Here is a 15,619-nt window from a genome sequence, read left to right as displayed (position 1 = left end):
AACTGCCCACTTGGAACTCTATATCCTACAGGGTCTTCATGTGTAATATCATTGCCAACTATTTAATCAACAGTAGCTGTTTTTTTTTTTTTTTTTATCAGCCTACAGTGCATTATGTACTATATTGAGAGACACTGACGCCTATCACCGTGATTTGCATGACTGTTCTTACTGATCTGAAAGGATATTAGAACAAAGTCACTGCAGGCCTCCAACATTAGCTTCATAAATCAAATCTTCACGGTTAATCATTTACAGGCTGTTCTGCTCCTCATACCTATAATAAATGCATCAGTGGCCGCAGGAAGAGAACAAGTAAAATGCTCCAAACCTAACTACCTTTTCACCATTTTCCTCGGGTTTTGTAAGGAAAAGCACCTCGCCGGAGACACCCCGGCGGGTGAGGGCCGCGAACGCAGCGCGCCCGGCCGGCACGAGGGAGGGCAGCTCTCCTCAGGGACGGGCGCGGCGGCGGCACTGTGACCCTCCCGCCAGCCCGCCGCCCCGCTCTCCCGGCTGCGCCGCCCCACTCACCCCGGCTGTGGGCCGCTCATGGCTGCGGATGCGCCGGGGGCCCGCGCCGTGCCGTGCTGTCCCTCTGCTCCTGCTCCTGCTGCTGCCGCCGCCGCGTCCAGCCGTTGCTAGGGCACGGCCACGCGGTGACGCGAGGGAGGAGGCGGGCGGAGGCCTCCCAGCGCCCAATCGGCGGGCGGCGCCGGCCCCCGGCCGCGCGGGTTGGCTGCCCGCGCCGCCACTGGCGGCGGGCTGCGGCCGCGCTCGGCGGCGTGGCACAGCCGCGAGATGGCGGCGCGACGCGCTGTGGCGGGCGGCGAGATGGCGGCGCTGCGCAGCACGGCGGGCACTCGGGCCGGCGCGGCCTGGCCGGGCACGGCCCTGCCGTCCGCTGCTGCGGTACGAAGGACAGGCGAGCTGTGGAGCGTGCCGCCCGAGAGCTCTGTCGCTGCAATGAAGTGCGTAACTCCGCAAAAGTGTCAGCAAATCACTTTTCTGAAATTACAGACGTTTCTGCTTTAAGATGTTTTAAAATTTTTATTTTCTATTTTTAGAAATTCCCTGCTTCTAATCACAGCATTGGCTATGGGTTCATCCTTCTGTAAAATYAGAATAATCATATTTGCTTATTTCAGAAGACAGCAAGGGGATTAACTGCTTTTTAAATATATTTAAAATATATTAAGTGCTAGCAAGCACAAAGTGTTACTTAGCCTTCAGAGATAAATTCGGTGATATATTCCATTGTAAAGGAATTCACGAGCATTCCTCAAGCACATAACATGACAAGATTCTTCAATTTATTTAGGGATGGAATCCTAGAAAGAAAAATTACTCCTCCCCACCCTCCCCCGCCCCTCTGTCACTGGAAGATGTTTAGTAGTCTGGTCATGCTTTGGTGGGAAAACAAATTGCAGTACTGATACCTGTATTTTAAGACTGGTGTCTAGCTGTCCTATCATATACCCTGTCCACCATGTTTTCAAACAACACTACTATATTTGCATCCAGACTGCTTTACATGAACAACCTCCATTTAGCTATCCTGTTTGCACACAACAACCCACCCAGGCTTTGCACAAACAACTCATTTTCCAACACCTATTTAAAAGTTGGAGTGAATTAATTTGATCCATAATTCAATTTCTAATAGAGGCCCTAACCTATCCTATGTTTTGTACCTATAATTAGCTGTTTCTACCTGCTCTGCAAATCAAAACTTTTGTTCTCTTTGGTATATGTCGGCAATGGCATTCMAAATTCTTAACACAAAGGCCAAATTAAAAAAATAAAAGCATACAGTATATAAGGAAACTGTACGTTATTGATCTGCACATCATCTTCACAGTCATATCCATTATTGTTACTCTTACCTGCTATTTAGTACCTTAACATTAAGCAAAGTATTACTTTTTCAGGTAGTGTCTTCAAGGGAGAATTGCAGATTTCCTGTATGCATTCACTACCTCAAACTTCATTCTGCCTGAACGAATAGGAATAATCAGCATCCTTCAACTGAATAATCAGCTAGGAAGTTACTTACCAACATTGCTCACGCTACAGTAATCATTCTTTAACCTTCAAATTCAGAATAAGTAAAGATGAAGCTTCATACTACTATGAAGAGAGAAACAGACAAGGAAACAGCTTCTATTCATTTGGGCATCTGCACAGCATTAAGGAATGAAGTATCCTACTGTACCTGTGGGGATTAGGAGGCAGGTACCAAATTGTTGTTTTACTACATCAGAATCCTCCTAATCCTTCTCTCTGCTACCAGCTATTTCCAAAAGCACTTACTGAAACATTAGTTTGTAAACATTAAGTCGAGAAATACTCTTCKTCTTCTCCCCTGGCAAAACAATCTTCCATTTGATGTAATGGCTTTAACATAGGAGTGCTGTAGCTGTAAAAGCAAGCAGCAAAATTGTATCAAGTCCCTCCTCCTGTTTTTRCAAAATACAAGGACATATATGATACAAATGTAATCCAAATAAAACCTAAACTTATTAGCATGCATACCTCGCCAGAAAGTTTATAACATCATAAAACAATTATTTAACTCAGTATAGCTAAACTACTTCTCACATGCATTTGCATGGAARAAATTGCACTGTAATCTAACTACTTCAGAAAACTGAACAGAGGAAAGTCACAAAAGCAATTATATGACAAACTGCTTGAAAGATATGAGGACTAAACTCAGTAAAACCCAGGAGGTTCTTTAAGTCTTGTGTTTAATAACAAGATTTAAAGTTGTAGTATCTTATCATCACCCAWTTCCACCAGAAATATAAATATATTTCTTAGACTCTGTTGAATAATATTGCTAGAAAAAATATGGGTATCTGTGCATAGCGATATGTCTATCCATTTATGTTATCCTAAAAAAAGTAAAAGATTCACTGGTAAGTTTAAATCATATAAGTAGCTGTCCCAAGAAAACTAACAAGGCACTAAAAAAAAAGAAGAAACAAACAAACAAACAGAAAAAAAAAAACTTTCCTCATCTGAAACTACCTGACATTGCAAAACTGAACCTTGAACTTAGAATGGTCTCCTACCTGCTAAGGACTTAATTTAGCACACAGGAGATGCAATTACATGGGGACCAACTTGATGTTAGATGAAGTAAGTCCTCCTCAGAGATTACTGCACATTTCTTAATCTTATATTGCAAAAACATTCCATCCCCATTTGAAACTGAGACCTTGCTCTTTCAACATCAGTATTAACTGAACTAGTTTCATAAGTCTGAGTGTAAAGATAGTCTTTCCTTTTTTGTGCTAGATACCCACTTAATTGCCCACAATTTCATGTTCATGAACACCAAACCCACCGCAATACAATCTGTACAACCATATATTTATCTCCAGGATGTCACTTGTTTCAAATCCGAGCCTCAGTTCCTAACTTGCAGAAGTGATGGAAATACTCAGTGTAGCTGAAGGACAGATACCACAAACAGATCTGACACTAGTGTTTCCTATAATTAATTGATAATCCAAAACTGACCTTCAGTAAAATTAATTTTAAGATCACAAATATGAAAAATGCCTACCCATATTAAACTACTTGGATATCAATGTTTATTTTTAATCTCATAGTCTCTGTGATTAAAAAATAACAGTAAGTATCTGGGCAAAGAAGTTTCTGCAATAGTCTCATTAACTAGTTAGCTAGATTAAAAGTAGCATGAACATACATACTTCAACTATCATTACCCAAATAGACTATAATGATACCAAAATAGGTCTTTTTGCTAGAGCCCTAAAACCAGATTCTCTCTTGATTTCCAGCTATTTGCATACACCCCCATAAACAGGGTGCAAAAAATACTTTCACCGATTTAGCAGTGACAGCACAAGGGACAGGGCTACTGGAAAAGACCACAGAAAACACAAAGCTATAGATCTCTAGACCCACTCACTTACAGGCTTCATATCAAGACCCTTCTCTGCACTCAGCAAGTGGAAATAAAGCTACGTTATGTTATTTCCAAGCCAGTATTTTTTATCTCTCTGCATAACTTGGTACAAGAGAAATTAAGCAGGACTGGATGCTTTCTGAGATAAGTTTTAAACAAGGTAGGACAGCAACAATTCTAATAATCCACCTTTTCCTGGCCTCCCATAATGGGAAGTCTCTTGGTAAGAAGGATCTTGCAGCAGATAGACACTATCACTTGCAACATTTTCTGTGTAAAAAAGTCCAGAATTTTCAAAGACTTTATTTTTAAATATACCTAGTATTCAGATGTTAATATGTCTACAAGTCTGGAAAATATTTCAACTATTCTAAGAAAAAAACTCTTAAAAACAGAGATCAGGCATAGGTTTTTGTTTTAAACATACGTCTGCCAGAGTAGAACAAGGACACTCAAATGTCAGCGAAAGTTCAATACCAATAATGCCTGATCTTCTGAATTGTATCTGAAATGATACAATTGTTCCCAGAGGATGCACAGGTGAAAACTAATAGATTTGGGGCCTRGAGATGGTTAGTAAATCAGGACTTGATTTCTCCCAACCACACACTTCAAGAAATTGTGGTCTGTTAAGCACTAAAACACAACATTAAAATATGAGTGAGGGGCTTATGAAGAGACTGATTGTGGGGTCCTCTGTTATCTTAATATTCTAACAGCAGAACACAGAGAGAGGAAATATCTAGACACTCCAAATTTTTTAAAAAWTTATTTTCTTAGTTTAAATTAAGTAAAATTTTAGGAGAAAGGAGTGCCTGCTCAGAGAAATGACRACTTAGAAAAGAGCAGTGTGATCAAGTTACCAACTTGGACAGCTCTGAGGAAATTGTGTGTGGATGCAGAGAACATGTGCTGACTTACAATATGATGACACTGAACAAATCCAGACTGAATGCTATAAAGGAAGCAACTCCCATGGACAAGGAAAGCCTCTTTAGTAAGGACTCACTCTTCCTCAAAGGAACAGAAGAACTCACCCTTATTCTTGAGAAAAGTATTCTGGAAGTGATGACTTTGCTGTGCATTAGAGAATTATCYCATTAAAAGGAAGTACCTGCAATATCAAACAGTATTTTGAGTGCAGAAGTTGTCAACATATCAAACACTCTCATTCTTTAATTGGACTGCATTTGGAACAAAAATCTACTTTGTACTTTTCTGCAATTAACATGAAAAATCAGAATGCCAGATGTGCACATCTGGCAGAGTTCAAAGGAATGGCCCTGTCCCTGACAACTGCGGCACTGACCAGGGTTTTATACAGGATAACAAAGAAGAAGCTGTTCAGAAGAAAGCTGGTCTGATGGCTATACTGCTGCATTTATTTATTACAATCTGATGTTTAAAAGTACATTACCTAAAATACAAAGTTTATCTCAAAAGTGGAGGGCAGGCCTGCATTTGAAAATAAACTTGACTTACAACAAAAGTTTAATTTCAAGTAAGTAGTATTTCTTAACAGTCCCTGCATTGATAGGACTCCAGTCTTTCTTCTGGATGATATCAAGAGATTGCAGACTCTGTTCATAGAAGAAAGTCTACGCTGGCTAGCATTTTTCGTTTGCATCTTTATTAAAAATGCTGTCCAAAACCTTTAAAATATTTCATTACATAACTAAGCAAGGCCCTCTTTTGACTTAGTATATTTATAAATATTTCACAGTATGATGTCTAAACAGGTTCTCGGGAGTAATTTAAGAAAACTATTTCTTAAAACCAACACTGGTCTAAAGAACTATCAATGATCAACTATCAAAATAACCTTTAACCTTAGAATTCCAGTTCAATACACTGTAACAACTTTGTGTCATCTGAAGGATAGGTCAACCACATGTATAAAATAAATAATGCTACTTTTACCCATTAAAATTCATACAGATTTTATTTGTTTATTTAACATTTCCCAAATGTTAAAAGTTTGTCAATTTTTGAGAAAGAGCCTCTTCTAGTATACCGCACTGCTCTCAGCTGAGAAATACGAGAAACCGTGAAGCAAATCTCAGTAGCAAAGTCTGAAAATAGTCCAAGATTGCTTGATGTTTACCACTAACATGAAAAAAATCCAAGTGATGCCTTAGACATGTAAAACATTGCAGAGAAACAACAATTTAAGGATTCAGAGACATTCAAAAAGGCAGAACATACTGTAACCACTTGATAAGGCCAGCAGTAGCATGTAATTATGCTGATCCAAGACCTCGCTGCTGATAATCCGTGGTTATCATCTCTGATGCCTTAGCATTGTAATTCCTTCCATAAGACCAGGACCAATACTACAATTACTGATGACTACCACAAATTTGTTAATGTGTCCTGGGAAATTGGCAGGGCAACTCTTTCCTTATTCACCCAATCATGAAAGGAAATGCAGCTAACATGAACAAGCAAAATTAAATTTAAATATTTAGCATATTTTAATACTGATACCTCCTGCCAAGAGCACTAACTGGCAATTAAACCAAGATGGCTATTACAACTCTAGTAGTCAACTAGTCCTAAACAACAGTACTTGGCGGGGGGGGAAGGAGAAGAAAGAAAAAAGCCCAAACAACAAGCTCCATTCATCTCCACCTCATTCTGAGACAACTGCTGAAAGTTGTAGTATTTGACAATTCATAGCTATTACTAAGATCTCTCTGRAGTATGGCCTTTTTCATTTATGAAGATAGCATGAATTCCTGATACTAACGAAAGCAGTGCAGCCTCTTTTCTTCTCTTTGTAGTCAGGGATTCAGGTAACTTTAAATTTAAAGAAAGACTACAGAAAGAATTGAAATCCTCTCTACCCAGGCATTTTCCTACCAAGGCATCAGCTGCTTCTGACCACATGATCAGTTGCAAAGTAGCAAAAACTGGCACAGTTTCAGAGTCATTTTCTCTTYGAATTTACTAGGACACTTACACCTCAGATACTAAGTCAAGTACAGGAAAATAAAATTGCTTTTGTTCATACACAATGTATATTTGAGAGACTCTTCAGCCATCATTAGAGCTGGAAAATGAAATATTTTGATATTCAAAGTTATGATTCCAAACAAATTCTGTGACAAAAGATAAATGAGAAAATTTTGTGGCTAAAGAATCTACAGAAACCTAGTTATTTGCGTTTTTCAGTCTGCAGACCAAAAGCTTCATTCTACACTACCTACCACTTTCCAGCAGCCTGAACATAGTTTCMAGTTAGAGCGTTAAGTCAAGTTCTAGCTTAGGTATTAGTTTCCCCTCTGCCACAAGGCTATGTCAGCAAAGGTATTTTCATATCAGTCAAAAAAGCCACAAAAATTTCTTTAAARTATATGCAACTCTGTTCATTACAGATACAGAATAGATTGTTAATGAAATATACGCAGGTCACCATCCGCTGTTATTATGAAACATAATCAATAGCATATTTTGTAAAATATGGTCAATGATTTGGGTAGGCAAAGGTACAATTAGAGCACCTACACCCCAAAAAAAAAAAAAAAAAAAGAAAAAGACTTTATGGAAGGAGCACCATCTTTCCTCGAGCACCACTGCTATGAATAATGTCTTCATGAGCCTTAGCTACATTCTCCAATGGATATATGGAGCCTACTTCTGGTTTCAGCCAGCCGGCTTCTATACCATCAAGGACTGCTGCTGCACATTCATTTCTTTCTTCCTGTATATAGTGAAAACAATATTTATCATAAGGTCCGTGCTTGCTTTTTAGAGGAGTATTAAATAATTATGTAAACRTTAAACAAAATTTTATAACTCAAAAATATTTTATGAAGGTCTGAGATTAAATCAAAATATATAGTAACAAACAACAATTATTTAGAGTGAAATTACGCTTTTAKCCCTGTTTTTTAGAATACATAAACTATTTTAACTGGAAATATAAGATATTAGATAGGTCAATAAGACATTCTTTAAAATAAAAATGATTATTTTCTTACCTCAGTTGCAAGAAACAGACTAACTCCTATTATGCTAGATTCTTTACTCATAGTGTCTCTCGGATTTATTTCAGTAGGACCTCTACAGCCCACAACCTGTTATGACCCAGTTAAAACACAGTTTAAGTTAAATTGTTAAATTGGATTACCAAATACGCAAACTCAGATCAATGACAGAAAATACTTACCATCACCCTTCCCGCACAGGACAACAGATGCAAGTCAATAGCAAGATTGATGTTAGACAGCATTTCTATTATTACATCAACTCCTTTAGTCCCTGTGTATTCCTATATAGGATATAATACATTATTAAAATCACTCCAATTAATGTTTGGGTGCCACTGCATATTTCTTATGCTACTGATAACAAATTTTATAGTTCATTATTTAGATTTCATATATAGCCTTTATACTAAGACTGACAGGTAGTAAGTTGATCATATTTTGATAAGCTATCATACTGTGATTTGCCAAAATGGAAGAGTTTCTAAATGCCCTTATCTGAGAAGAAAGATCAGATTTTGCAGCCTGGAAAAGTTTTCTATTGTGTAGAAATAAAAAAGGCAGTATATATTGGTTCTACATAAATCTATTTTTAAAAACTTCAGCAAATAGCTTTTCACATTGTATAAACCTCAGCAAGAAAAATACATATTACATCACCTATATCTGATACATAGTTACTTTAATCTTACGTAGTTACCTTAATCTTATCAATGTAATTAGCTTCTCTGTGATTAAACGTTTGGTGAGCACCATTCCTCAGAACTGTGTTCATGCCTTCCTCAGTTCCTGCTGTACCCAAAACCTTTAAACCATAAGCTCTGGCAATCTGACATGCTGCTATTCCCACCTGGAGGGGGCAGAATGACAAAAAAAATGTCATATCTCTTTCTTTCCTGTCTCCTTTCCTCTTTTAAATTTAATATATTCTACCAGCAATTTGAAACATAACCATTTAAAAACTTGCCCTGGGAACGTTTTTTTTTTTTTTTTTTTTTTTTTTTTTTTTGGGGGGGGGGGGGGAGCGGCACAATAATAACCTGAACGTAACCTGGATGTTAAGGGCAGCCACTTAATCTTTAAAATCTTTAAAAAAGAAAAGGTGTTTTCATAGGCACAAAGGTGTTTTCGTAGGCACACAAACATAGTGAAGATTTTTTTTTCTAATAGCTATCAGCATTTTATACAAATCTATGTAGAATGCTACCTATTTGTTAAAGTTGGAACATATATATTTGTATGTATAAAGCCAAAGAAAACAGTCTATACCTTCTTCCATTCCCCGAATCATCTACTACTGATACAAGCATTACATATTGCAAGTAAAATCTGCAAGCACAAATTTTATTAACACTGCTTCTGCATTTTTCACAGATTAAATGATACCTTTAGAAACGAAATTTTCAGAATCTTGCACCCATCTGATACTCTAGAAGACATTCAGAGATGAGAGAAGTTTTCATAAAAACCTGRCTTTGGCATCTATGATCCCCAGTGCCACCTCCTGGTTTTGCTTATCTTCCATGGCATACAGAATGTGAAAGCAAAATGAGGCAGAAACTGAAAAAAAGCACACTGCCTCTTTGGGATTTAGTCTCAAACTGCCAGCTTACTGAAGTTATAGATTTGGCAGCCCACAGAACAAACCACACAGCTTGATACCTCCTCTAGGATATGTTAAGATACATACGTTTTTGTATTTTTGCTGTTTAAAAAATAAATAAGCAAAGGAGACTGCAAAAACTCCATTCTGTGGCTCTGCTATTTACACTTAACTTATGCATGTGAGTACCACACACAGTAAAGGGACAATTTTTTCTGGAAAAAATCCACTGTGAGCTGTCACAACCCCCATGTCTAGCCAGGTTCTAACYAATCTCTTCTGTTCATCAAAGGCAAACTCATTTTTCAACAGCAGATCATCAGTTTTCAACAAAACGAAAAAAAAAAAACTTCATCAATTAAAATACGTCAAGCTGTTTAAATATTAAACAAAATTTTCAGTGAAAAATCCAAAAGCAGGCACATTTTTAAGGATCATTACGGAAATCAGCATCACTTGAAAGAAGAAAAGATGGAGCACAAACTGTCTTTTCACTTCAGCATATGCTCCAAACGTAGATATATCTCACTGCTTCTACAAATATTTCCGTAACAAAGGTTACAAACCACAGAAAAACAGATTTCCACAATATGCCTCTGCAAATTAAATTTAATGTATCTTTCCCAAAGGCATATAAAATAGGTAAGAACAGAAACACTACATTTAGTTTATGGGAGAAAAAAAAAGAAGCTACCAGGCTGAATGCCGTTCTACTATTTGGTAGAAAGATCCGAATTCCTCCTCCTATTTGACTGTCACAATCACCTTTTTGCTGTTAACCAAATAATTTAGGAAACTCAACCAGTTTATAAAAGCTGATCTGTCCTTTAGTAGGAGGTGAGCAAGAAAGTGCACAATATGGAAGACAAACCAGAATGTTGTGTGAAAGTAATTTAATAGTAAAGAGTTCTGAAATTATCTTGTCATGAAAAAAAARGGAACTAAATGTGAAATTCACATATTATTCAGATATGAATTTTTATATTCCAGTGTCTCTCCCCATGCAGCTACCTGTTAGCCAATAGATAAAAAAAATCTCAGAAATGTATACTTGTTATGCACACCAGTAGTTACTTCTCAGAGAATTCAGAACATCTTGTAACTTTTTTAAAACTGCAGCCTTTTGCTCTTAGCTTTGCCTGAGATAGACTGGTTATACAGCTTCTGTATCAACTTCCAACTGCAGCAATATATTTATTATGCAACCCTCTGCATTAGTGGCCTTGTGCAATCAGTCAAGCAGTTTCATAGAGTTACTTCAGAAAACAGGGTCTGCTTTAAAAACTATCCTAAAGYATCTGAAAGGAAAACTTAATTTTGTTAATTAACTTCTTGATACAGGTATGAATGTAAATCACATCACAGCCTAAAGCAGATACAAAGTCAGAAAACAATGTTTCTTATAACTTGAAGATTCTGGAAATACTTACTCCCCCACTCGCACCATGGACTAGCACGCTTTCCCCTGCTTTGGCACGTCCTCTGAATGAAGAAACAGATTATTATGACTAAAATAATCATAAAATATCAGATTGCATATAGTGGCATCTAATCCCTTCTTTCTCACTAGTTTCACACAGCAATTAACAATAAAACAGTATAAACCATATTATTCATAAGTTTAAATAATACGCAAATTATGTCATCATGCAAGCAGCAGCAAGTAGCAGCCTGATACTGAAACCCAATTCAAGATCTTCATCTGTTCCAGATCTTAAAATAAACTACAGCAGCTCTATTTATTTGTTCTACCAAACTAAATCATATTTCCAATTCTAAATTTTCATCTGGTTGACAAGGAACTCTGGCTTCTACTCATTATCCTGTTTTGCAGTGACAGACTGGGCCACATACACAAGAACTGCAGCGTATATTAATAACTCTGGTAGAGCTCACAAAGTAAACACATGGGTCTGCTCTACAGCATATTGCCAGTTCAACTGAGAAATGAGAACTAGTCTCATTTCTCCTCCCCAGATAAAATACTGATGAGTACAGAAAAGAGTTACATTTTATGTAACATGCAGTTACATGATGCAAATTGAAGGAACCTTTCCAAGAAACATTCAACAGGAGAATACAATCAGTAATCTCTCTGTCACAGTTACCTGGCAATTCCATCAGTTTAACAAATTTAACTTAAAGACTTTAAATCATTGCACATCCATTGATCACTTCTCATTTAATAGAATAATGAAAGTATCATAGAATCATAGAATCAGTAAGGTTGGAAGGGACCTCCGGAGATCATCTAGTCCAACCTCCCTGCTCAGCACAGTCACCTAGAGCATGGCAGACAGGGTTGCATCCAGGCGGGCCTTGGAGATCTCCAGAGAAGAGACTTCATAACCTCTCTGGACAACCTGTTCCAGTGCTCTGTCACTCACGGGGAAGAAATTCCCTCTCATGCTCAGGCAGAACTTCCTGTGCTTCAATTGCCTCGTCCTGTCATACAGGACAACTGGAAAAAGTTTGTCCCCGTCCCCTTGACACCCTCCCTTCAGGTGCTTGTACACATTGATAAGATCCCCCGCAGTCCTCTCTTCCCCAGGCTGAACAGGCCCAGCTCTCACAGCCGTTCCTCACAGGGCAGATGCTCCAGCCCTCTAATCATCTTTGTAGCCCTACGCTGGACTCTCTCCAGTAGCTCCATGTCTCCTGYTTCATTATTTTTAATATTCAAAAGCAAAATACATAAGCTAGACTTGGCATCTTACTTTTGGAAGAGAGCACGGTAAGCAGTGAAATAGGGTATTCCAATTGCTGCACCTTGCTTGAAGTCCAATTTATCCGACAAAGGAAAGATTCTATTAGCTGCAGCAACAGTATAATCTGCATATCCGCCAGAGACAGTTTCAGTAGTAAAAACCCTATCACCTTTCTAGAAAGGGAGGGAAACAAAACTATTAATAATTTCCCTGATGTTTTTCTTAATAAACATTAAGAACCAGTTAACAGAAGTTTACTTTCTCTAAAAGCTTTTCTGTTAAAAATCAAAGAGATTTTTATAAATGCTAATACATAAAATAAATGCAAAACAAGTGATATATTTAGATCTAAGGGTCATAATTATATCCCCTGCTCTACAGGGTAACATGCAAACCTACTGCCTCATTAACATTAATGAAATCGAACAGTAAAGAATTCCATCCACAAATTCCAAATGAAAAATTTGAAAATATTTTACAATGATCACAGAAACAGTTCTTATTTTCATTTAAAAATATACACACACTCTTAATATACCCTAAAGTAGCTAAATATTGCCACTGTTCTTTAAGAGGGAATATTCAAAGCAGCAATTCAGTAGGTTATGCAGGAAGTACATCTCTCAGTGTACTCTGTGTGTGTGTGTGCACGCGTGTGCACATGGGCGTGTGTGTGCATGTGTGCGTGTCTAACATTTATTTATGTCCTCAAACTTCAATTATTACCTACCATGCAGAAATCTACATGACAGTACAGCTATTTCTTAAGCATTATAAGTATGCAAATGAAACAGATTGGTTGGCTCCTCTATTCAGCATTTTCAAAACGTTTGTAACAAATATTGCTCTCACCTTCTCTCTCTTGCATTCAAGTAAATTATGATGATTTTCATAAGAAACAAAAAGCAGACATAATGGATATATGAGATAAGAAAATTTGAACAAACAAGATCTTTCTGGGTAACAAATCTGTCATTTCTCAAGCAACAGTCACACAAACTCAAAGCGAGGGAATTACAGTATCTTTTCTCCAACACCATTTTAACTACAATTTATAAGGTTGCCCGAGACCAACAATCTAATGACTTGAAAGAAATAACTGATTTAAAAACTGAGTAAACCTCAGATATCTTTTAGCAATTGGAGAATTACCTTCTCCTGTCCCAAGAGTTTGAGAGTAATATAAAATATTTCAACATTCTTGCCAAGAAGTACAGATAGATTTTTTTTTTAAGAAGTCAGTAAAATAAAAGCTATTCCTATTTGTCTACAACTTTAAAGTTTTTTTCAGTTTTACATGAAATTATTACTTAAAACAGAAAGCATCCAACTTTTAATGTTTCTGTGATGTTATATGAAATACAACTGAAACACAGCTTTTGTACACCACATCTCATTGCTTTATAGGAATAGTCTGAAGTGCCACTTCCAAGACCGTGTAACTCTTCAAGCTTCATAGAGAGCATGAAAAACTTCCCCATAGTTTAGTCTGCAGACTCCAAATTGCCAGTATGATCCTGTTGCATGCTTTTAAYAGCTAATGAAGGTGTAATCCCCCATGTTAAATGCTTATAGGCAACACATATAGCTAAAATTGTAATAATGCAATGAAGATGCATAAACAAATTCCAGCTAAAACCCAAAGTATAAATACCTTGAATGCAGTCACATGTTCTCCAACACTTTCAATAACACCAGCCACATCTGAGCCAGGAGTATAAGGTAAAGCTGGTTTTCTAGCATAAGTCCCAGAACGAATATATGTCTCCACAGGATTTACCCCACACGCATGGACTTTAATTACTACCTGAAAAAGAAGCTGCTTGTTAAACAATAATTAGATTTAAAACTTAGAATCCACAGCATTGTATGGTGGCATTTTAACTAAACTGTTAACAGAGTTAGCAAAAGCTTACTGTTGAACCGAAAACATTTTCATAAAATCCTTTATATGGAATAAGTAACTCATGGTAAAACAAAATGTTAAATGTGATACCTGAAGCAGTATGTGAATAGGTTGATCAACAGCTACAAATTCAGGATGAAGAAGTTAGGCTTTGTATAATTTATTCAGTTCCTACCAGAGGTAGGATATCATTCAGTATCATTATTTCAGAGCAGAGTTCAGAGAACTCATTTATACCTGATTTTCTTTTGGAACAGGAATTAGGACATCTGACTGGAGTTTCAACACTTCAGGGCCACCAAATTCAAAAACTCTGACAGCTCTCATCATATTTCTTGCCATTGCCAGAGCAATTTGAATGATCTGAATATCTGRAAAAAAAAGAAAATATTTTATTGGCATGACAATTTATTTTGCACCTTCAAAACACAGGAATGAAACAACCTCCTCTCAAACAACTGCTTAAATCAAGGCTCACTACTGATTTAAATTGAGGTCTTTCTTTTTACAAATCCTGCAAAAGACAAAAAAAAATAACCCTATCATTTGTAGGACTTCATGAGTAATGAAGAGAATCACAYGAAAATAATTTATCTTTAGTGGTATTTCTGTAATAGCTCCTGAGAACACTGTAYCGGCTACCACATCTGCAGGGATATACGGCACTTTGGAGAAAAACATAGATAATTCACTATTACATACATAGGAAATAAATTTTGAGTTGCTGACAAAAAGCCTTTCAAATGTTGTCTGACTGGCTAATTTAAGCAATACTCCAGTGCCTGTCCCTGGATACTATTTAAGTTGCAGGTAATCATCATGGTGATGAGGAAGGCCRCCAGAGGACCGGAGGGCAGCAGGCGTCACTCCTGCCCTAAGCGGGGCAGGAGCAGCGTGCGGGGACCACAGCCCGGCCGGCCGCCCGCGTCCCGGGAAGGCGGTGGAGCGAATCACCCTGGAGTTTCCGAGTGCATGAATGTCCTTCGTACAACTCCCAAGCGTACGAAGGGCAAGGTGCCTGGGAAGGGCCAGCACGGACTTAGGAAGGAGAACCAGACTCACCCGCCCTGCCGGCCTTCTGCGGGGAGGCGACTGGGCCGGCGGGCAAGCGAAGAGCAGCGGGCGCTGCGCGGCCCGACTCCAGCAAGGCCCGCGCGAACAGGCGAACCGCAGCGGGCCGGCGGCGAACGGGCCCTACTGCCGCTTCAGGAAAACTCCCCTCTCGCCCCGTGTGTTTCCCACAACGGCCAGCTTTGATTGCAGCGCTGGGAAGCCAACCCAGGGCTGCACAGCCGCAAAGCGCCCGTGAAACAACAACAGATCTAGCGCGCCGCTGCAGCCCTGCGCCCCTGGCTCAGGAGCAGCGGCCGCGCCACAGCTGAGGGACTCGGAGCTCCCTCCGAGRCCGCGACCTTCTCCGTAACCATCTCCCACGCCAGCTCGCTACAGAACGGCCACGGCGACGCAGGCGCA

The 15,619-nt window shown here is 38.5% G+C and overlaps 2 protein-coding genes across 2 annotated transcripts in view; both read right to left on the bottom strand.

Moving 5' to 3' along the window:
- Positions 1–638, bottom strand: part of ERICH3 (glutamate rich 3) — a 42,773-nt gene extending 42,135 nt beyond the window's left edge. Inside the window, exon 1 of the mRNA XM_085309835.1 lies at positions 535–638. Coding sequence (XP_085165961.1) covers positions 535–554 — 20 coding nt within the window. The 5' untranslated portion in view covers positions 555–638. The remainder of the gene's footprint in view (positions 1–534) is intronic.
- A 5,225-nt stretch (positions 639–5,863) lies between these two features.
- Positions 5,864–15,487, bottom strand: CRYZ (crystallin zeta). Its single transcript, XM_085309825.1, has 9 exons — positions 15,209–15,487; positions 14,384–14,517; positions 13,895–14,047; positions 12,250–12,413; positions 10,963–11,014; positions 8,630–8,779; positions 8,112–8,213; positions 7,924–8,019; positions 5,864–7,643 (listed from the first exon to the last, which is right to left on the bottom strand). The coding sequence occupies exons 2-9, from the start codon at positions 14,486–14,488 to the stop codon at positions 7,482–7,484; spliced, it is 984 nt and encodes a 327-aa protein (XP_085165951.1). The 5' UTR covers positions 14,489–14,517; positions 15,209–15,487; the 3' UTR covers positions 5,864–7,481.
- Positions 15,488–15,619: the final 132 nt, after the last annotated feature.

Source organism: Rhea americana, unplaced genomic scaffold, assembly GCF_003343005.1.
Source record: "Rhea americana isolate MKP2758 unplaced genomic scaffold, rheAme1 scaffold_304, whole genome shotgun sequence".
Classification (NCBI taxonomy): domain Eukaryota; kingdom Metazoa; phylum Chordata; class Aves; order Rheiformes; family Rheidae; genus Rhea; species Rhea americana.
Note: the sequence above shows the minus strand (reverse complement) of the source record. Positions and strands in the feature narration are given on the sequence as shown.

What these genes read in the sequence shown, in the direction of transcription:
- CRYZ (XM_085309825.1), bottom strand. Translation starts at nt 14,488, where the DNA reads ATGGCAAGAAATATGATGAGAGCTGTCAGAGTTTTTGAATTTGGTGGC. An exon ending in AACATGTGACTGCATTCAAG is followed by an intron (nt 12,414 to 13,894) that starts GTATTTATACTT and finishes CTCCCTTTCTAG; the next exon opens with AAAGGTGATAGGGTTTTTAC. An exon ending in TACCGTGCTCTCTTCCAAAA is followed by an intron (nt 11,015 to 12,249) that starts GTAAGATGCCAA and finishes TTCTTCATTCAG; the next exon opens with AGGACGTGCCAAAGCAGGGG.